At 46.7% G+C, this 23482-nt stretch overlaps 1 protein-coding gene and 1 pseudogene across 2 annotated transcripts in view; both read left to right on the top strand.

The window, feature by feature from the left end:
• Positions 1–23482, top strand: part of prima1 (proline rich membrane anchor 1) — a 117750-nt gene that overhangs the window by 4550 nt on the left and 89718 nt on the right. Inside the window, exons 1-3 of one of the 2 annotated variants that reach the window (XM_078233207.1) lie at positions 3104–3150; positions 3268–3359; positions 3537–3684. In XM_078233207.1, coding sequence (XP_078089333.1) covers positions 3273–3359; positions 3537–3684 — 235 coding nt within the window. In that variant the 5' untranslated portion in view covers positions 3104–3150; positions 3268–3272. Of the gene's footprint in view, positions 1–3103; positions 3151–3267; positions 3360–3536; positions 3685–23482 lie in introns of those variants that run through there. The other variant, XM_078233208.1, reaches the window with a different exon arrangement.
• On the top strand, positions 20862–21650 carry LOC144506877 (small ribosomal subunit protein mS40-like; annotated as a pseudogene).

Genomic DNA, 23482 nt, shown 5'->3' with positions numbered 1-23482 from the left:
CTCCCCGTCTCTCTTCCCCCGCTCCCCGTCTCTCTTCCCCCGCTCCCCGTCTCTCTTCCCCCGCTCCCCGTCTCTCTTCCCCCGCTCCCCGTCTCTCTTCCCCCGCTCCCCGTCTCTCTTCCCCCGCTCCCCGTCTCTCTTCCCCCGCTCCCCGTCTCTCTTCCCCCGCTCCCCGTCTCTCTTCCCCCGCTCCCCGTCTCTCTTCCCCCGCTCCCCGTCTCTCTTCCCCCGCTCCCCGTCTCTCTTCCCCCGCTCCCCGTCTCTCTTCCCCCGCTCCCCGTCTCTCTTCCCCCGCTCCCCGTCTCTCTTCCCCCGCTCCCCGTCTCTCTTCCCCCGCTCCCCGTCTCTCTTCCCCCGCTCCCCGTCTCTCTTCCCCCGCTCCCCGTCTCTCTTCCCCCGCTCCCCGTCTCTCTTCCCCCGCTCCCCGTCTCTCTTCCCCCGCTCCCCGTCTCTCTTCCCCCGCTCCCCGTCTCTCTTCCCCCGCTCCCCGTCTCTCTTCCCCCGCTCCCCGTCTCTCTTCCCCCGCTCCCCGTCTCTCTTCCCCCGCTCCCCGTCTCTCTTCCCCCGCTCCCCGTCTCTCTTCCCCCGCTCCCCGTCTCTCTTCCCCCGCTCCCCGTCTCTCTTCCCCCGCTCCCCGTCTCTCTTCCCCCGCTCCCCGTCTCTCTTCCCCCGCTCCCCGTCTCTCTTCCCCCGCTCCCCGTCTCTCTTCCCCCGCTCCCCGTCTCTCTTCCCCCGCTCCCCGTCTCTCTTCCCCCGCTCCCCGTCTCTCTTCCCCCGCTCCCCGTCTCTCTTCCCCCGCTCCCCGTCTCTCTTCCCCCGCTCCCCGTCTCTCTTCCCCCGCTCCCCGTCTCTCTTCCCCCGCTCCCCGTCTCTCTTCCCCCGCTCCCCGTCTCTCTTCCCCCGCTCCCCGTCTCTCTTCCCCCGCTCCCCGTCTCTCTTCCCCCGCTCCCCGTCTCTCTTCCCCCGCTCCCCGTCTCTCTTCCCCCGCTCCCCGTCTCTCTTCCCCCGCTCCCCGTCTCTCTTCCCCCGCTCCCCGTCTCTCTTCCCCCGCTCCCCGTCTCTCTTCCCCCGCTCCCCGTCTCTCTTCCCCCGCTCCCCGTCTCTCTTCCCCCGCTCCCCGTCTCTCTTCCCCCGCTCCCCGTCTCTCTTCCCCCGCTCCCCGTCTCTCTTCCCCCGCTCCCCGTCTCTCTTCCCCCGCTCCCCGTCTCTCTTCCCCCGCTCCCCGTCTCTCTTCCCCCGCTCCCCGTCTCTCTTCCCCCGCTCCCCGTCTCTCTTCCCCCGCTCCCCGTCTCTCTTCCCCCGCTCCCCGTCTCTCTTCCCCCGCTCCCCGTCTCTCTTCCCCCGCTCCCCGTCTCTCTTCCCCGCTCCCCGTCTCTCTTCCCCCGCTCCCCGTCTCTCTTCCCCCGCTCCCCGTCTCTCTTCCCCCGCTCCCCGTCTCTCTTCCCCCGCTCCCCGTCTCTCTTCCCCCGCTCCCCGTCTCTCTTCCCCCGCTCCCCGTCTCTCTTCCCCCGCTCCCCGTCTCTCTTCCCCCGCTCCCCGTCTCTCTTCCCCCGCTCCCCGTCTCTCTTCCCCCGCTCCCCGTCTCTCTTCCCCCGCTCCCCGTCTCTCTTCCCCCGCTCCCCGTCTCTCTTCCCCCGCTCCCCGTCTCTCTTCCCCCGCTCCCCGTCTCTCTTCCCCCGCTCCCCGTCTCTCTTCCCCCGCTCCCCGTCTCTCTTCCCCCGCTCCCCGTCTCTCTTCCCCCGCTCCCCGTCTCTCTTCCTCCCCCCTCCCCGTCTCTCTTCCCCCCCTCCCCGTCTCTCTTCCCCCCTCCCCGTCTCTCTTCCCCCCCTCCGTCTCTCTTCCCCCCGTCTCTCTTCCCCCCCCCGTCTCTCTTCCCCCTCCCCGTCTCTCTTCCCCCCCTCCCCGTCTCTCTTCCCCCCCCTCCCCGTCTCTCTTCCCCCCCTCCCCGTCTCTCTTCCCCCCCTCCCCGTCTCTCTTCCCCCCCCTCCCCGTCTCTCTTCCCCCCCCTCCCCGTCTCTCTTCCCCCCCCCTCCCCGTCTCTCTTCCCCCCCCTCCCCGTCTCTCTTCCCCCCCCTCCCCGTCTCTCTTCCCCCCCTCCCCGTCTCTCTTCCCCCCCCTCCCCGTCTCTCTTCCCCCCCCTCCCCGTCTCTCTTCCCCCCCCTCCCCGTCTCTCTTCCCCCCCCTCCCCGTCTCTCTTCCCCCCCCTCCCCGTCTCTCTTCCCCCCCCTCCCCGTCTCTCTTCCCCCCCCTCCCCGTCTCTCTTCCCCCCCTCCCCGTCTCTCTTCCCCCCCCTCCCCGTCTCTCTTCCCCCCCCTCCCCGTCTCTCTTCCCCCCCCTCCCCGTCTCTCTTCCCCCCCCTCCCCGTCTCTCTTCCCCCCCCTCCCCGTCTCTCTTCCCCCCCCTCCCCGTCTCTCTTCCCCCCCCTCCCCGTCTCTCTTCCCCCCCCTCCCCGTCTCTCTTCCCCCCCTCCCCGTCTCTCTTCCCCCCCTCCCCGTCTCTCTTCCCCCCCTCCCCGTCTCTCTTCCCCCCCTCCCCGTCTCTCTTCCCCCCCCTCCCCGTCTCTCTTCCCCCCCCACTCACCCTCTCGCTCCTCGTCTCTCTTCCCCCCCTCCCCGTCTCTCTTCCCCCCTCCCCGTCTCTCTTCCCCCCCCTCCCCGTCTCTCTTCCCCCCCCACTCACCCTCTCGCTCCTCGTCTCTCTTCCCCTGTCCCCCGCTCGCTCTCTCCTCCTCGCCTCCCCTCTCTCTCCCTCTTTCTCACCCTCTCCCACTCTCTCTCCCTCTATCTCTCCCCTCCCTCTTCTCTTTCTCCCTCTCTCTCTCACCCTCTCTCTCTCCCACTCTCTCTATCGCCCCCCCCCCCCTCCCTCCTCTCTCTGTCAGTGTAACCAGAAGAGCCAAGTTGTCTCAGACAAGGCACAGACAACGCCACCCCCCCCTCCCCCCTTCCCTTCTCTCTCCCAGCTGTCGGCAGTCAGTTTGAGCGCGGTTCCCGCTGTGTGAGTGAGTGAGTGGCTGGGTGGGAGCTTGCCTCATGTCCCGGGGAACAAGCCATCAAGGACAAGCACTTCAACTCTGAAGATACATCTTGCTGGAACATTCTAACTCTCCTTCCCTCAAACAGAGAGGGGGGGAGAAAAAACAAAAGAAAGGTTTGTGTGGGGAGGATGGGGGGGGTGAACCAGCTTCAAACTGGAACTTTTGACGTATTTTTCGTGCGGTAATCCCGCCCCATTTTAACGTGTTGTGTTTGTATTTTAACCGCGCAGGCGGGATGCTGGCGGCTGACCTGCCATTTACCCTCTACCCCTGGATTCTGCATCGCTGCTATCTCCTCACCTCGCTGCTGTTTTTCTCTCAGGTGAGTGGCAGAGAGTGAACAGATGTACTTATTAAACAAAAATGATGGTCTTGCGTTTGTTATCTCTCCCACCCTCCCCACACACACACACACACACACACACACACACACACATAGACAAACCCCAGCGCGCTTTGTGTGTTTGTTATTAATGCAAGTTTGTTTTTACTCCACCAGCTCTCTCAGGGCGAACTCCAGAAATCAGGCGGGAGATCGGCTTTTGAGACAGTGACTGACAGCTGCCATGAGATCTGCTCCTGTCGACCTCCCCCGTTACCCCCGCCACCGCCTCCCCCTCCACCGCCCAGGCAACTGGTGTCTCCAAGTAAGTGGAACATAAAACATGCCCTTAGCATGCACCCCAGTAGGGAGTGAGAGTGTGTGTGAATGGACGTGAGGGGGTAGCCCCCCTCCCCCCCCCACCCCCCAACATAAGGGGCAAACAGAAACATGAGTGGGCTAGGGCTGCCTTCCTCCTGTCTGAATGCGAGTTAAGGGCAGGAGTTTAAAAGTTACAGCGCAACACGAGATGGGGTGAATTTGGGTGGCACGGTGGCACAGTGGTTAGCACTGCTGCTTCACAGCGCCAAGGACCCGGGGTTTGATTCTGGCCTCTGGGTGACTGTCTACGTGGAGTCTGCAGGTTTTCCCCCTGTCTGCGTGGGTTTCCTCCGGGTGCTATGGTTTCCTCCCACACTCCAAGGATATGCGGGTTAGGTTAATTGGCCATGCTAAATTTACCCTTTGTGTCAGGCGGTAAATACCCGGGGTTACAGGGATAGGGCCTGGGTGGGATTGTTGTCGGTGCAGGCTCAAAGGGTCGAATGGCCTGCTTCTGCACTGTAGGGATTCTATGAGATGAACGCGATCTCAGCCCCTGCCATTTGCGACTTCCTCCCCTGGCTGCTGTGGGCGTTTCTGCTTCCACTCACAGCAGCAGCGACCGTGACAAAAGCCCTCTAATCTTCAGGCAGGTTCCACAGCGCTGGCAGATTAAAATTACTTCCACACGGTTTCGAAGCGGCAATCTGAAGAATTTGTGGTGTTTTTCAGCTCCTTGGGCTGTTAATTTAGGAAGTGATTCTAAGGATACAAATCACTTGCGATTTTATGTAATTCTGTTTGAAGGGCTGTGAGAATTTTAGATCACAATCGCTCCCAAAAAGTGTCACAAACACTTTTTTATTCATTCGTGGGACATCGGCTGGCTGGCCATCCCTAGTTGGGCCCATCCCTAGTTGGGCCCATCCCTGGTTGGCCCAAGGCAGTTGAGAGTCAGTCACATTGCTGTGGCTCTGGAGTCACATGTAGGCCAGACCGGGTAAGGAAAGGCGATTTCCTTCCCTGAAGGACCACTATTGAACTAGATGGGTTTTTCCGACAATCAACAATGGTTTCATGGTCACCAGTAGATTCTTAATTCCAGATTTTTAAAATTGAATTCAAATTTCACCATCTGCCGTGGCGGGATTCGAACCCGGGTCCCCAGAACATTAGCTGAGGCTCTGGATTAATAGCCTAGCAATGGCATCACTAAACTATTGCCTCCCTGCTTAGTAGAATCCAAATGCCTGTTGTTGCGGGCTCATAATTCTTGCTTGTTTGCTCGACTGGGCTGTGGACTAAATTATTACATTTCAGTGTAAACTACAGCACAATGTGTTTAAAGCAGTTATGAACAGGTTAATGTGTTGTTTAGGACCCATAATTCTTGCCTATTTATCCTATTGAGTTATATGCGGATTATTATATTTCACTGTGCACAGTATGTTTAAAGCAGTTATGAAAAGGCTATTAAATAAATACGAGGGGAGACGAATTTCACAACTCTACTGATGACATTTTTAATTCTACTTTCCCATTCATTTTTATTGAAGGTAGCTATTCAGGATTTCCTTTTCACTGAGATGTCCATGGTTTGTCTTGGGTGAAGTGCAAGCTTTCAGTGAAAGCCTGCCTCGGGCTCCAGCAATACATAACAATAGATCAAGTCAGTGCATAGCCAAAGCAAATTACATCATTGTAGTCATGAGATTATGCAACTTCAGGCTAATAATTGTGCTGTTCATGTTATCAGGTGGAACTGTTCCTGTGACAGCACGTAGCAAAGGATATATTTTTACATGATTAGCACAGATGTTACAAGGATAGATATTTTGCAAATAAACTGAACAATAACCTACACGGCAGTTTCTTTTTCTTTTTTCCTTGACAAAGATTGTATTCATTGTATTGCTGGCAATTGTGTTACGCAATGTGCTGTGAAAGCGAAAAGATTAAAAGGTGCACGTTATTCTTCAACAGTAAACTACTGACTTCCTAGAGTCTAATCTGTATTGTAAAACTCTTCCAACAATTGAAACATAACCTTGATTGTATTCTGTAACTCAATGTTGTGCATAAACATTTAGAAATGTATTTGGATGACTTCAACAGGCAATGTTTGTTTTGTTTACAAAAAGCTTTTGGAAGAAAATCTTTACGAGGAAGTGTGCATAAACATTTGAAACAAATTAGATCTTTGTTTGGAATAGCTCTTGGCATTCTGGCATGAAGTGGAAGTCGCAGGGAAAAATAAAACATTTTTTCTTTTAATTTCTAATGAGCTATTTGTTCCCTCATGTAAATTCAATACAATAACATATATTTCGTGGGTTGAAATTGTAAACATCCCAACTATTTAGAGAACCATATAGCGAAAAATAAATTGCTCAATTAACTCAGTGGAAAATCACCATCTGCTACAAGTATATTTGTAATGTTCACTACATTTTGCTGCAGTATAAATTTTACCTCACCCTCCGTGAAGAACAACAGTGTTTCACATAAACAGCATAAAACAAATTAGACACCGTGTCAAATAAGGAGCTATTGGACCCCATGAACAAAAGTTTTGTGAAGTAGGTGGGTTTGAAGCAGTGTCTTGAAATAAGTGAGGTAGAGAGGTGTAGGGATGGGTTTCTAGACATTAGGGCTCAAGTCAGACTAATGACATCCCCTTTAAATTGTAGTTACCAGCAAAAAAAAAGTGTTGACGAGATTTTATGGCCTTGCTCATCCAGAAACCGTAAAATCCTGCCCAAGGTCAACGGACCGTCCCATTTTCCGCCCCTCGCCCACTTTGATTCCTGTGGCAGGTGGGACAGTAAAATTCTGGCCTATATCTCCATTATCAATCTTCTTGCAGCATAAATTTACAATCACATGAAATGTTTAATTGCAAATGTGACTTCGTCTCATTACTTACAAGACAAACTCACTTGGAAATACTTTACACTAATTTATATGTTTTTCTAAAATGCGTGACAATGTATAGAAAAGCCTTAAATACGCTCTCTTTCAAGCATCGTTAGTAGATGTCCCTTGGCATTGTTTGCATTAGATGAGCTGATTCTTTGTATTTTTAAGTACAAGAGTTTAATACTGTGTGACACACAGAATATTATTCTGCTAAAGTGGAACAGTATCCCATTTAAGGAGACAAAGTCTAATTGCTCTGAAGTACACATAAAGTCAAGTTGCTCAGAGTTTAATTGCTGTTTGTTTTCAGTTCCAAGAGAGAAATGCCCAGCAGTAACTAGATTTTTTTGCTTTGAACCCGTCACATATCATTCAGGATAGCACGTGCAGTATATCTACCTGAACGGATGTGGCATTTCTTATATATTGCCACCATATTTCCCAACTCAATGAACCTGACCTAGGGAAAAGAGGCCCAAAAGAGGTCCCCCATACCCCACATCACCCTATGACCCTCTACCCATACCAAATGGCCCCACACAGCCCCTTTGCCACTCTACATGCCACCCATGGCCCCTCATTGAAATGATTTCAACTAATCTCTTACAAAATCAAATGCTTTACTTAAGTATTCAATCTCTTATGAAATCAAACATTTTCCTGTTATAGCCACCTGAACCTGTCAAACAAACTGCTCACTTAACAGGAACCCCTCTGTGATAACGTTAGGTATAAAATCAGTCATGCAGCACAAATCCTATAATGATAACCCTCAGGCTTATGTCAAGAGACAGAGTGAAATATCAAGCACTGATCATTTTTAAACTCCACACTTAAAAACAACCCAGCAGAGTTAGATCCCTTGACAGCTTTATCAGTTGTGATGTGCTTTGACTGTTCCAATGAGCTGCAACAATTCTTTTGATATGGTTGACAGTTCTTTGCCAGAGTTGACACGTCTTCGGCAATTCTTTGACAGCTTTGAAAGTTTGAATGGGATTTTTTAAAAATGTGCATAGGTTTTATGCACAATTGTACCTACTATTAACAATTCCAAAGGGCACCTGACATCTCTCAGAGGGTACATTATCTCTCCCAAAAGGTCTCTCACCTCTCCAAAAGGGAACTGGACCTGTCCCACCAATATCCAGAGACATTTTCTAAAGGGGTACCTTACCTCTCCTGGCTATCTAGACAAATCCACATGGTTCCAACCTGTTCTTGCCCGGTCTAATCTTCACACTACCTCACCAACATTAAAATGGCAGAAGCCGAGTTCAGGGGTGGGAGTTGTGTTTTTGAGGCTCTGCCAGCATTTTTGTGCAGATGGAAAGCCTCTCATGCTGCACAACAATTCAGTCCTTTGTGTCAATGAAGAATTTTGTTGCTTCTTTATACTTTTTAGTATGTATTATGCAGCTGTCTTGGTTATCCACTTGCATTTGTTATCATTTCTCTTTTCGTCGAAGTTGAAGCATTTGAAGGATTCAAAGGCTCACTTTGCAGAAAGCTTAGCAGTTCCATACAGATTGAGCAGTTTCTACCAAAGCAGAACATCACACAGGAGGAAATTAATTTTCTTAATACTTTTAGTTTAGGCAGCACAGTGGCACAGCAGTTAGCACTGCTGCCTCACAGCTCTAGGGACCTGGGTTCAATTCCCAGCTTGGGTCACTGTGTGTGTGGAGTTTGCACATTCTCCCTGTCTGCGTGGGTTTCCTCCAGGTATGCCGGTTTCCTCCCACAGTCCAAAGATGTGCGGGGTTAGGTTGATTGGCCATGCTAAATTGCCCATAGTGTCCCGGGATGCATAGGTTAGCGGGATAAATGTGTGGGATTGTGGGGATAGGGCTTGAGGTGGGATTGTTGTCAGTGCAGACTCGATGGGCTGAATGGCCTCCTTCTGCACTGTAGGGTTTCTATGATTCTGTGCAGTGTTTTGAGACCTTGACTTGGTGAATGCTTGCAGTGCTTCATTTATGTATCCAACTATGATGCAATGACAACAAGAGAATGAGGCATGCACCGACAGTCACATCTCAATGTGACAGGTTGGGTGCATAATTATCTATTCTGGAGAACAGTTCTCTTGGTTATTAATGATGTGAAAGCAGAGAATGCTGGAAATGTTCAGCAGACCTGGCAGCATCTGTGGAGAGAGAATGATGATGTTAGCTTTTCATCAGAGCCCATCAGATGAAACATCCTGAACCGAAAACTCTGTTTCTCTCTCAACAGATGCTGCCAGACCTGGTGAATATTTCTAGTATTTTCTGTTTCCATTTCAGATTTCCAGTATCTGCATTATTTTGCTTTTGTCTCTTCATCGTTAGTTGGACTGGACTAATGTTTTAATCTTTAGATTATCTCACTGATCATGAAAGAATTAACATAAGTTGTTACAGAGGATTTTTGTTCAGAGACAGCAGGTGTTAAGGCCATATTTATTGGCCATTAATAATTGGCTTGTGAAGATGAAGTTGGATCTTCTCCTTTCATCTGCTGCAGTGTTTGTGGTGTTTGCATTGGTATTAGATTGGGAATTACAGGGCATTGATCCAGTAACAAGTGCCTTAGTAGTCAGGTTTGAAAGTGATTATTTTAGATTTCTCTTAGTTTAGACAGAATACAGACACAGACAGAGCTAATAGTAGGTAGAGGAATGACAACTTACCCATATATTAATGCAGGAAGAGATTTAAAGCAAGTAACTATGATTTTAAGACATTTAAGTTGGTATTTTAAATGCATTTCAAAGTATTTTACTGTGATTAAACATTAATCGCTTTCAGGTTGGTATATGTGACTTGGGAGGGGGAAAAGGGATAGTGATAATGAATAGATGGGCTGTTGAAGTAAGTCTTTCGTCTGAGATGTTAATTATTCTGGTGGATATAAAAGAACTCTAGTAGAAATCACTTCTTGTTACATGTGTTTTATGATTGTACAATAAGAGCCAATTTCAGTAACCAATGTCTCGTGCTCCAAGGGTGCCTGACCCAGTATTGGATTTAGCCGTTTTTTTCAGGAGTTTCTGATGGCTGCCGTAAATAGTTGTCATGTCCTTTAGTTTTGCGTGTGAAAGGGTTAGTGCCTCGTTTAAAGTGCTGAATTAAAAATCAAATGTCGCACTATTCAGTTAAACAAAATGGACAAGTTGCCGATCCAGGCATGATAGGTGCCTGTAACTCTTCCAAATAATGTATTTGAGACCCAAAGTCCAACTTTAGCCTGTCTCAGGCTGTCTGTTTACATCGCACACACTCTGTACGTCGCTGCTGATGCAGCTGAAAATGGACTGTGACCAGATTGTCCATCCTGGGCCAGCATTTCTAACCAAATCAGGACCAACAAAAACAAATTACCTGATCATTTATTCATTCATTTTTGTTTATTTGCGGGATTTTGCTCGGTGGAAATTGGCTGTCAGTACGATAAAAGTTCAAGACCATTCTTCCATCTGTCCTCCCAGTGGCTGTGAGCGTGCTCTGGTTTAGCAATTTTCTAAGTATGCTTATTTTGGAGTTCAGCAATAACGAAATTGTAAACCCACCACTTTTTCCTCTTTATTCAAAATTCCAATACCCGATCTATTTCCTGATGTCTTCCCATTACTTTCTGCACCTTTAATTAAGGCTGCATTTGACTCTGTGTGGTTAGTTGTCAGTGCTGCAAGATTCTTGTAAACTACAATATTAATTATATTATTGTTTGGCCAGGGTGTAGAACGTTTCTACAGAGCAAATGTACAGACGGCACGGTGGTTAGCACTGCTGCTTCACAGCTCCAGGGACCTGGGTTCGATTCCCGGCTCTGGTCACTGTCTGTGTGGAGTTTGCACATTCTCCTCGTGTCTGCGTGGGTTTCCTCCGGGGGCTCCAGTTTCCTCCCACACTCCAAAGATGTGCGGGTTAGGTTGATTGGCCATGATAAAATTGCCCCTTAGTTTCCTGAGATGCGTAGGTTAGAGGGATTAGTGGATAAAATATGTAGGGATATGGGGGTAGGGCCTGGGTGGGATTGTGGTCGTTGCAGACTCGATGGGCCGAATGGCCTCTTTCTGCACTGTAGGGTTCTATGATTCTATGAAATGAGTGAAAGATCATGGTGTCATCTAGGCTGGCAAATTCAGTCCTCTTTTGTCTTTAACTGGAGTTTGATTTCACTCTTTAATCCTCAATCATAGAACCATAGAATCCCTACTGTGCTGAAGGAGGCCATTCAGCCCATCGGGTCTGCACCAACTCTCCGAAGAGCATCTTACCCAAGCCCCCCCCCCTCCCCCACCCCCACCCCCAAATCCCTGTAACCCCATGCACTTAGTATGGCCAATCCACCTAACCTATACATCTTTGGACACTTGGGGGCAATTTAGCATGCCCAATCCACCTAACCTGCACACTTTTGGACTGTGGGAGGAAACCGGAGCACCCGGAGGAAACCCACAGAAAATGTGCCAATGCCACAAAGTCACCCAAGGCCGGAATTGAACCCGGGTCCCTGGTGCTGTGAGGCAGCAGTGACGCCCAAATGGCCTTGTCACAAAGGTGTATTATTTTAAAAGTGCTAAGAAAATTTTGATATTTATTAAATCTCACAAGAATGTGGAAACATAATCTCCTGATAGGTTAACTGGTTTTTATTCTTTCATGGGACAAGGGCATCACTGGCAAAACCAGCACTTTTTACCCATTTCTAATTGCCCTTGAACTTATTAGGCTGTATCAGGGGGCTATTAAGAGTCAACCATTATTTTGGATTGGGAGTCACTTGTAAGCCAGACCAGGTAGGACTGGCAGATTTCCTTTCCTAAAAGGCATTAGTAAACCAGATCGGTTGTGACAATCGATGATAGTTTCATGGTCACCATTATTGAGAGAAACTTTGCATTCGAGATTTTGATTTGATTTTGATTTGATTTGATTTATTATTGTCACATGTATTAACATACAGTGAAAAATATTGTTTCTTGCGCGCTATATAGACAAAACATACCATTCATAGAGAAGGAAACGAGAGAGTGCAGAATGTCGTGCTACAGTCATAGCTAGAGTGTAGAGAAAGATCAACTTAATGTAAGGTAAGACCATTCAAAAGTCTAACAGCAGCAGGGAAGAAGCTGTTCTTGAGTCGGTTGGTACGTGACCTCAGACTTCTGTATCTTTTTCCCGAAGGAAGAAAGTGGAAGAGAGAATGTCCGGGGTGCGTGGGAGTCCTTAATTATGCTGGCTGCTTTGCCGAGGCAGCAGGATGTGTAGACAGTCAATGGATGGAAGGCTGGTTTGCGTGATGGATTGGGCTACATTCACGACCTTTTATGAATTGAATTTAATTAATGAATTGAATTCAGACTCCACCAGCTGCCATGGTGGGATTTGAACCAAGCCCCCTGAACATTAGGCGAGGCTTCTGGGTTACTAATCCAGAAGCAGTAATATTACCGCTTTGCCATCATGTCCCTCTTGTTTGAAGGTTGGTGGTGTGGGGGGTTAATGGCCTGAACTTCTGTTATTAGGTATGCTTTGGCCTTATCTCACTAAATGTTGTCGCTAGAGAACTGAACAGCTGATTGTCATCTGTTTAGAAAGTGTGTTTTCATGGTACATCTTGCTTGCTTTTATTACCTTAATTGAAAATGCACATCAACCAGCAAGGGGCTTGAAAGGAATAATAACTACATAGGAATAAAAGGGGAAACCCCATTGTGTGTATAACCTGAAGGCCAAAACTGACACTTAATCAGAATGTATGTCTGTGAGTCGTGCTACACTATTTGTGTTCAATATTGAACGTGGGACCAAAACCAGATGCACTCAGAGTTGGAGGAAGCTCCATTCACTCAGTGAAATGCTTTCTGTGCAGCTCAGTAAGTTACCATCCCTTGTGTTTTGCCATTAGTTGCATGGCTCTATTATATTTAGATCACTGAGGTTATTAGAGCAATATCCTCCACTCATGAAGCTTCTTAGTCAATTAGTGTCATTAATGTCTTCCTGTAGCAATCAAGACTTTCAATTCTAGCGTTACCTGGGACATTGCCTTTCTTGTATATTAAAACTTATCATTGTCAATTAATCTTCCAGCCTAATTAATGTCAGAGTTTGCATTAAGGGATATCAACCAAAAAAGCATTCCAGATTTTTATCGGCTAGGTTCATCCGAGATTCTGTAGGTGGGAATGTAACTCTTTAGATTTTTTTATTATATTGGGCAATAATTACCGGAGAATCACTAAGTAATGGCAGTGGCTGAGATTCGTGGGTTTTGAGATGAATTAAGGTGCATTTAACAAAGATGTGATTGCATTGGAAATGGTGAAGAGGAGATTCACCAGGATGTTGCCTGGGATGGAACATGTAAGTTATCAAGAGAGGTTGGATAGTTTTGTCTTTGGAGCAGGGAAGGCTGAGGGGCGACTTGTTCGAGGTGTACAAGATTATGAGGGCCATGGACAGGGTAGATAAGGAGCAGCTGTCCCACTTAGTTGAAGAGTTAGTCACAAGCCGACACAAGTTCAAGGTGAGGAGCAGGAGATTTAGGGGGGAATGTGAGGAAAAACCTTTTTTACCCAGAGTGTGCTGACGGTCTGGAATACGCTGTCTGGGAGGCTGGTAGAGGCATCCTTTAAAAAGTACCTGAATAGGCACTTGGCACATAATAACATTCAAGGCGATGGGCTAAATGCTGGCAAATGGAATTAGGTAGGTAGGTAAGGTGTTTCTCATGTGTTAGGTCAGACTTGATGGGCCAAAAGGCCTCTTCCGCACTGTGTGATTCTGCAAAGACATGAGGCAGATCAGTACATAAAATATACATTAATTTTATACCTAAAGTAATGCTTGCAAAGGTCAGCTTTAGTTCAGTGGCCACCCACTTAACCTCTGACTGAGAAGGTTATGGATTCAAGGCCCTTTCGAGGCCTCCTTGAGCGCATGATATTATCTGCCATATTCCTGCAGTGATGAAGAAGTGTTGCATTGACATAGGTACTACTTTACAAATGAGACGTTAAACCAACATTTTGACAATCCTTTCAAGTGCGTGTAATAGACATTTCTAAGGAAGAGCCAGGGAGTTCTTTTAGTACCTTGTTTTGAAACAACAAAAAACAGATTAATGAGACAATTAATTCTCCCTGCTGTTTGCAATCATCTGAGAATCTTGAGAGTGGAACATCTGAATCAATATCCAGAGGAAGTGTTCACTTGCATTAAGGAACAGACTAGTGCAGCATTCCTAAAGGAACACAGATTCAGTCATGTGGCAAACTTGCTCGGGTAAACTTCTGAACAGAGCAATGTATGGCAATTCCAGCTTCCCTAGGGACTTGAGTATTGTAAACTGCACTTCTATGGGGGAAAAGAATGCTGTCTCTGCATCAGATGATACAATTGAAAGTTTGTGAAGGTGTCGAGTGTTCACACGTGACTTATTCACACACAGGCAGTTGTCTCTGGCTGACTGGTGTGACATTAGACCTCATTGAAGGCAAATGCAGGGTGTTAGAGTTTTAGGATTTTGACTTGAAAAATGGCCTGAAAGTGTTGACAACAGTAATCCAAGCTGTTGTTATTATCGTGAGGGAGTCCATTAAATTTTAATAAGAAATCCAAATTCCTAGTTCTCAACTGAAAGAAATGTGTCGCAAGATTTCACATATTAAGCAAAAGCCTTCACTGCACAATGCAAATGTTACCAAATTAACATTATATTTCATAAAGACTTATTTTTTAAATCCAAAAATCTCAATGGAACACTCACTGTTCTACTTTTATTTCTACTCGAGAGTGCTTTGCAGAACCTTGAGGACTCCTTCATTTCTCCTGGGACTAAACCAACATGTGCCACAGCTCTCAGGAATTCACTTTGACTCTGCTCAGTGTTCCTGCTTTTCTCCAAGGTATAAGCATCTGGCTAAGCAGCCCTCCAACTCTCTTATTAAGCACCTAATGACACACCAGCTCAAACCATAAGACATAGGAGCAGAACGAGGCCACACAGCCCATCGAGTCTGCGCTGCCTTCAATCATCGCTGATATTTTTCTCATCCCCAAACATGCTTTCACGCTCAGTGACTCCAAAAGCCGGAAGACTCCCTTGTGTCTGATTGGCCTTTTTTGCCACTGATCTACAGTTTCTGGCAAATGGCTTTCTCTGCTAACCACAGTTGATCCAAATCCCCAACAACTTGCTTGTTTCCAAACAGCTACAATTGTCTGTTTCTGTGAGAAATCCCTCCCTGTTATCTGTCGCTATGGCAAAATGGTATATCTGGAATGTTTCAGATAGAGGTCCAAACTCATTGGACAGAATTTAATAAGATGAGCTCAGCTCCCATTGGCAAGGCAGGAAAAGATGCCCAACCATTGCACTGCAACCACCGCCTATTCCTTTCTGCTATTTTCTCCTGCTAATGTGCTGGTGAATTAGGCAAAGACAAAAACTCACCCCAGATCCAAAGATTGAACAATCTGTCCTGGTGTATGCCACCTTGAAGCTATTGGGAAGCAGGAGGCATGAGTTTCCCACTGACTTAATATGTGCTGGCTGCTCCACCTTTGACACACTGCCGACTTTATCTCATGACTTCAACCCTACATTGGGAAACCAACCTTAAGTCCCCCACATCCACCATCTTTCCCGCTCTTACACGTCCCATTAAATAGCACCCATTATCTCCCATTCTAAGTAAGAAGTCTCACAACACCAGGTTAAAGTCCTACAGGTTTGTTTGGAATCACGAGCTTTTGGAGCTCTGCTCCTTCATCAGGCACTTACCTGATGAAGGAGCAGCGCTCCGAAAGCTCGTGATTCCAAATAAACCTGTTGGACTTTAACCTGGTGTTGCGAGACCTCTTACTGTGCCCACCCCAGTCCAACGCCGGCACCTCCACATCGTGGCTCCCATTCTAAAGCATTTCCTTTGTTCTGGGAAACCATATGAATATTCTAACCCGGTATGTGGATAATTGTGGACATCTCCATGAAACTCAGAAAGGGACCAACTGTCATTGAATATTTTCCCACTTCTAATTGTGACCTTATTAAAAATCTGAAAGACGTGCTGGTTTAGTGCATTGGCCATGCTAAATTCTTCCTCCGTGTACCCGAACGGACGCTGGAGTGTGGCCACTAGGGGATTTTCACAGTAACCTCATTGCAGTGTTAATGTAAGCCTACTTGTGACACTAATAAATAAACTTTAAACTTAAATAGACACAGGCCATCCTTTGAATTGCGATTACTTTACATCTGTTTGCCAGCATCCAGTGGGTTCTTCCATTATTTTACATTTAAAAACCTCAATCTTTAATCCCTGCTAAAATATATGCTCTTAAAACATATGAATCATGAAATTAGGCATTTTCAAAACACTGTCCACTAAAATCTTCGATGTAATACTGCAAGCGTAACAACAGCCAGTTGACCTTTGTTTAAAAAGCTGATTTATACTGGCAGTAATTGAAGGAAATTCACCTAGTGAATTCCAGTAAGGTGTAACCCATACTTCAGGGAACATGATCGTTGTATTTTAGAGAAATAACTAATTAAAATGAAAGAGAAATTATGGACTCAAAAAACTATTTTCCTCCTATGAGAGGGAGCTGAAGTGCCTGTGCTTTACTTGCTTCCACACACACAATTAATCACTGCATAAAATGCAAGTTTCTGGTTATTTAAGTTAATGTCAAAATAAACATCCTTCTATACTAGTATTTTTAAAAATTCTTTCATAGAATGTGGGCGTCACTGGCAAGGCCAGCATTTTGCTCCATCCCTCATCGCCCTTGGGAAGGTAGCGATGAGCTGCTGCAGTCCATCTGGTGCAGGTACACCCACAATGCTGCTGGGAAGGGAATTCCAGGATTTTGGTCCCGCGACAGTGTAGGAATGGTGATAAGTCGGGATGGTGTGTGGCTCAGGAGGGAACCTGTAGGTGGTGGTGATCTGATGCATCTGCTGCCTTTGTCCTTCCAGGCCAGTAGTGGGCTACATGCAGCCCATCTAAGTCCTGAGTGTGGCCCATCAGACATTTGGTGGACCGTTTGTTGCCCACACACAGGGTTGCATATTCCGTTGATTTCTGACCGTGTTGTTTTTTTCCTATCAGTATGACTGAGGTGGTACATACGTAAAGCAAGGGCAGATGAAGTGAGGTATGTTTGCTCACAGCATTGACTGTGAGAGCCATATGCTTCCAAAGTGTAAATATTTCTTTTATTTTTACCATTTGACGTTGATGGTTCTATTAACATATGAATGATGAAGCATTTTCTATTACCCATTATGAAATATTTGGCATGTATTTGATCTTATTCACGGTGTGGAGATGCCGGCGTTGGACTGGGGTGGGCACAGTAAGAAGTCTCACAACATCAGGTTAAAGTTCAACAGGTTTATTTGGAATCACGAGCTTTCAGAGCTCTGCTCCTCCATTGCCACTCACCTGATGAAGGAGCAGCGCTCCGAAAACTTGTGATTCCAAATAAACCTGTTGGACTTTAGCCTGGTGTTGTGAGATATCTTATTCATGGGGTTATGGTTAGTGAACAAGCTTGATTTCAATCTTGCGGCCCTGAGGTGAAGGAGGGCCACTCGTGCAGCCCACTCACTAACCTGGGTTGCCCATCCCTGTTCTCAGTGGTGGAGGTTGTGAGTTTGGAAGGTGCTGTTGAAGGAGCCTTGGTGAATTGCTACAGTGCATCTTGTCTGTAGTATACATGGCTACCACTGTGCATCAGTGATGGAGGAGGTGAATGTTTAAGTTGGTGGTTGTGTCATTGATCAAGCAGCATCTTTGTCCTGGATGGTGCTGAGCTTCTTGAGTGTTGTTGGAATTGCACTCATCCCACTCAGTGGAAAGTATTCCATCACACTTCGGACATGTGCCTTGCAGGTAGATGGTGGGGAAGGATTAAAAGTCCTTAAACAAAACATAAAAATAAGATCCAGCCCGGAAAATAGACTCATGTGGAGTCAGGAGGTGAGTTATTCGCAGTATATACATGGCTGGTCCAGTTCAACTTCTGGTCAGTGGACGTTGATAGTGAGGGATTATCATCTTCATCAGTAATGTAATGCCATTGAATATCAAGGGAAGATAGTTAGATTCTCTCTTATTGGAGATGATCATTGCCGGGCACTTGTGTAGCACAAATCCTACTTGTCACTTATCAACCTAAACCCAAATGTTATTCAAGACTTTCCGCAAATTGGCAAGGACTACTTCAGAGTCTGAGGAGTTGCAAATGGTGCTCAATATTGTTCAATCCTCATTGAACATCCCTACTCCTGATCTTATGATGGAAGGAAGGACATTGATGAAGCAGTTGAAGGTGGTTGGGCCTAAAGAACCTCTGCAGCAATGTCCTGGGACTGAGATAATTAATCTACAACAACCACAGCCATCTTCCTTTATGCTCAATATGACTTCAACCAGTGGAGAGCTTTTTCCATGATGCGTGTTAGGACTCCTTAGTGCTGCATTCAGTGGTTAAATGCTGCATTGATGGCAAGGGCAGTCGCTGTCACCTCCCCTCTTGTGTCCATGTTTGGACCCTGGCTGTAATGAGGTCAGGAGCTGAGTGGGACTGAGCATCAGTGAGCAGCTTATTACTGTGTAAATGCCGCTTGATAGCACTATCGATGACACCTTCAATCAATGTGTTGGTGATTGAGAGGAGGCTAATGGGCAGTACTTTTCTGAATTGGTTTCTCTTGCTTTTTGTGGACAGGACATATGTGGGAAAGTTTCAACATTGTCAGATAGATGCCAGTGTTGTAGCTGGACTGGAACAGTTTGGCTAGAGTACTGATGATTCTAGAGTGCAAATTTTCAGTACAGTTGCTGAAATATTGTCAGGGCCCATATCCTTTTGCAGTATCCGGCACGTTCAACCATTTGATATCATATGAAATGAATCAAATTGGCTGAAGATTGACAAGCGGAGGCCAAGATGGATCATCCACTCAGCATTTCTGCCTGAAGATGGTTGCAAATCGCTTTCATTTTGCACAGGTTATGCTTGGCTCCCTCAACATTTGAGGTCATAGAGGTTTACACCATGGAAACAGGCTCTTCGGCCCAACTTGTCCATACCGCCCAGGTTTTAACCACTAAGCTAATGTTTGGCTCATATCCCTCGATACCCATCTTATCCATGTAACTGTCTAAATACATTTTAAAAGACAAAATTGTACCTGCCTCTACTACTGCCTCTGGCAGCTCATTCCAGACATTCACCACCCTCTGTGTGAAAAATTGCCCCTCTGGACCCTTTTGTATCTCTCCCCTCTCACCCTAAACCTATGCCCTCTAGTTTTAGACTCCCCTACCTTTGGGAAAAAATGTTGACTATCTACCTTACCTATGCCCCTCATTATTTTATAGACCTCTATAAGATCATCACTAAGCCTCCTATGCTCCAAGGAAAAATGTCCCAGTCTATCCAGTCTTTCCTTATAACTTAAGCCATCAAGTCCCGGTAGTATCCTAGTAAATCTTTTCTGCACTCTTTCTTTTTTAATAATATCCTTTCTATAGTACAGTGACCAGAACTGTACACAGTATTCCAAGTGTGGCCTTACTAATGTCTTGTACAACTTCAATAAGATGTCCCAATTCCTGTATTCAGGATTTCAAGATATTTGTGGAACCTCCTCCCCTGTTAGTTGTTTAATTGTTCATCACTATTCACCATTGGATGTGGCAGGACGGCAGAGCTTAGATCTGATCCGTTGGTTGTAAAATTGCTCAACTCTGCCTTTTGTATGCTGCCTCTGCTATTTGGCATCTAAGTATTCCTGTATATTAGCTTCACTGGGTTGACACCACGGGTTTAGTTATTTCTTGTGCTGCTCCTGGCATGTCCTCTTGCATTCTTCATTGAATCAGTGTTGATGCCTGGCTTGGTGGTAATGGTAGAGGGGGGATATGTGGGGCCATGAGGTTACAGATTGTGGTTGAATACAATTATGCTGCTGCTGATGGTCCACAACGCCTCACGGATGGCCAGTCTTAGATCTGTCCCATTTAGCAGAGTGTTGATGCCACACAACACAATGGAGGACATGCCCAGTGTCGAACTTGAGGACTCCCAGGGTCACTCCCTCCCAACTGTATACCACTGTGCCACCACCTCTCTTGGGTCTTACCTGCTTTTGGGCTTGGGTATGATGATGGTGGTGTCTGGGGCTTTGGATATGAGGTATGATTCAATAAGTATGAAAGTGTCAGGCCCTTGCTGTACTTGATTGTGGGACAGCTCTCCCAATTTTGGCACAAGCCCCCCAGATATTAATAAAGAGGCCATTGCTTTAATGCAGTAAAAACTGTATTGTTGGCAGGGCTGGTTATGCTGTTGCCATTTCTTTAAGTCAATGCCAGGCCTTCTGATTTTATTTCTTAAACAGGCGAATATGTTACCTCAACACTTCTTGTCTTTCGTCGGCATAATAGCACTGCAGCCCATATAGTGTGTTTGCTCCAATGCTTACATGGTCGTTATCTTGTGCCTTCACATGTTTCAAAGTCAATTATAGGGGACTTTTCAGCCAGAAATACTTGTTACCGTGAATTCCCCCCATCCCTTCCCCTGGTCTGAGTGGGAGTTTGGATTTCCACGAGTGAGGAAGTGATTGGTCTCGAGATAAAAAACGTGATTTCACTGGGGGAGTCACAGTCTCCTGAAGTGGTGCATTTGTTTTGCCTGGCATTGGACACCATGATTGATCTACTTATTTGGGTGGATTACTGTGCAAGCGGATCAGCTGAGCTGAAGTCCGACTACACCAAGACTTTCACCTTGAATTAGCATGGCCACCAAACTAAATTTTAGAATCACAATCCTAATGGGCAAGAAACAAATATTTATACAGAATAAGCACAAGCATTCTTACTGAAATCACTGGAGGACCATTTTCCCCATTTTCCCTTTGGGCATCACAGCGTGAGGCAATCACTGCTTTGTGCATCAGAAAGGGTTTTGATCCGCTCAGTGCTTTACGGTGAGGAAGTGAGCTTGATTTGGCACTAGCTAATTGTATTTTCCTCGGGTTAGCTTTGCCTGCCTCCCTGAGAAATTGACTTTGTACAAGAACATACATACAAACATACAAATTCGGAGCAGGAGAAGGCCACTCGGCCCTCTGAAACTACTCCGCCCATTCAATAAGATCATGGCTGATCCTCCCACCTACCCCCAATAGGCTTTCAGCCCCTTGCTTATCAAGAATCTATCTACCTCCACCTTGAAAACATTCATGGACCCTGCTTCCACAGCCTTATGTGGAAAGGAGTTCCAAAGACACTCTACCCTCTGGGAAAAAGCATTTTTTCTCGTCTCTGTCTTAAATGGACGAACCCCACCCACCCTGCACCACAACACGGCAGCACTAGTGGGTCAGTTGAGGGCTCAGCTCAGGACACAGCAGTGGCTTGCAGGGTTTTGCTGAGTGCAACTCCACAATGGCGGATGCTGCAACTAGCGTGCCAGCCTTTGAACCAGACCACTTTCAACCTGATATGACTGCACTTCAGCCAGTGGGTATACGTGCAGAGCAAAGAGTATATCGAGTGATAGGGCAAACAGCCGCTCTGAGCTAACTTTTGGAGGAACCATGAAGGTGGGCTCCCACCTCAGAAGACCCGCATAAGCAGGGACAAGCTCAGTGGCGGTCCCTGTCTGGTATGTTGCGAAACAAAGAATCAGGAACATGATCCTCCTGGACAAGTTCATTTGATCTTGCTGAGGCATCCGTCTGCTGACCTGAACTGGGGGTATTTGTATGAAACAGTATAAGGAATTGATCAAAGCAACACGGAATGCTAAGGATCACAGTTTGCTCAGATTCCAAATACCGTGCATTGCGATCAATCCGGACGATTACTCTGGTTCCCATGGTGCAGTGGGCAAAACCCCACCCCCACCCTGGCAGGAGGGACCCTTCAGGTATCAGTGGCAGGAGCTGCCTGAGAAGGAGATTGCTCGGATTCGCAAGATGTCCAAACCTTGCCTGAAAGAGAGCGTCGCTCAAAACTTTGTGACATAGGTTTTGAAATGGTTCTGATAACTACTGATCAAGCTAGGGCGGCACGGTGGCACAGTGGTTAGCACTGCTGCCTCACAACACCAGGGACCCGGGTTCAATTCCCGGCCTGGGTCACTGTGTGGAGTTTGCACGTTCTCCCTGTGTCTGCGTGAGTTTCCTCCGGGCACTCCAGTTTCCTCCCACAGTCCAAAGATGTGTGGGTTAGGTTGATTGACCATGCTAAATTGACCCTAGTGTCAGGGGGATTAGCAGGGTAAATATGTGGGGTTACGGGAATAGAGTCTGGGTGGAATTGTGGTCGGTGCAGACCCGAATGGCCTCCTTCTGCACTAGGGATTCTATGATTGTGTCAGTGTGGTTCTGGAACATGTTTGGCTAAACTTGTTTCATAATAAAATGTGAAAGCAGCCAAAGGTCTGGTCCATTCATTGCAGTTTGTGATGGATTGTAAATTGATACTCAATATCCTGCCTCAATCAGTCACTATATTTCAAAGAAAATGCAAGACAGGATAAAGTGCCCCAAGCAAGGAAAGCAATGGTTCAAAATTAGAATCATAGAGTCATAGAGATTTACAGCATGGAAACAGGCCCTTCAGCCCAACATGTCCATGTTGCCCTTTTTTTAACCAATAAGCTCATCTAAATTGACAGCGTTTGGCCCATATCCCTCAATGCCCATCTTACCCATGTAACTGTCTCAATGCTTTTTAAAAGACAAAATTGTACCCGCCTCTACTACTACCTGTGGCAGCATGTCCCAAACACTCACCACCTTCTGTGCGCAAAAGATTGCCCCTCAGGACCCCTTTATATCTCTCCCCTCTCACCTTAAACCTATGCCATCTAGTTTTAGACTCCCCTACCTTTGTGAAAAGATGTTGACTATCTGGCTGATCTATGCCTCTCATTATTTCATAGACCTCTATAAGATCACCAATTCTTGTGTGACAGCAACGTGAGTTGTGAAAATATCTTTTCATCAGGTGTCAATAGCTGTCCTATAAAGCACTTTCAGAAATCGGTTTGTGCTGCTAAAAATCTCTACCCATTAACTTTTTGTATTAAAACTCTACCAGACTGCGAATGTTTGTCTCCCCTTTCTGGTAAAGGTTCACAAAACTTCACAGTTAAAAACAATCTACAAGCATTAACTACTAAAGCATATTTGACTCTTACTCTGAATAATAGAAACTGCACCCACGTTTCAGGTGAAGCATTTGGACGCAAAATCGACTGTGACCTCCAGCAGACTTTCAGCACATGGTAATAATGATCTCTGCATGATTCAAATGAAACCCGGGCAGCTGCTGCTATTGAAAATACTCAAGCTCAGAGTTTAGTTTAAACCAGCAGTCGTTTCAATCTCTTTCCAGTGAACAGCGCCAGATGATTCAGGCATTTCTGATCGGAATTCAGATGATTGCCCTGCCCGATCTGATCGTCCGTGCTCTTTATACCTCTCCCTCCTTGGCTTCTCGTTGAGACATAAAATTAACCGGGACCAAAGCCAGACAGCAGGCGCCAGTGTTGTTCAGATTTCCATCATATCAGCCCAGATTTTAACATTACATTGAACGAAAGCACCAAACAGAAATAATTCACAGCTTAATGTGGAGGCCCCAATAATTAGATACCTTTTGCATTAGGCAACTTTTTAAAGGGGAACACTCAGTGAAGGGGAGCATCTGCAATGTAAAATATTGGTTATGTCTGCTATTTTTAAGTAATATGATGGCTCTGCTGCTATATAGGAAGTTATATTATACGGAGGATAAACGTAAAAGCTAGTGGTGCAGCATGAAAAATGTCTATAAATTACAGTCTAGCTCT

The sequence above is a fragment of the Mustelus asterias genome, chromosome 18, assembly GCF_964213995.1.
Source record: "Mustelus asterias chromosome 18, sMusAst1.hap1.1, whole genome shotgun sequence".
Taxonomy (NCBI): Eukaryota; Metazoa; Chordata; class Chondrichthyes; order Carcharhiniformes; family Triakidae; genus Mustelus; species Mustelus asterias.
Note: the sequence above shows the minus strand (reverse complement) of the source record. Positions and strands in the feature narration are given on the sequence as shown.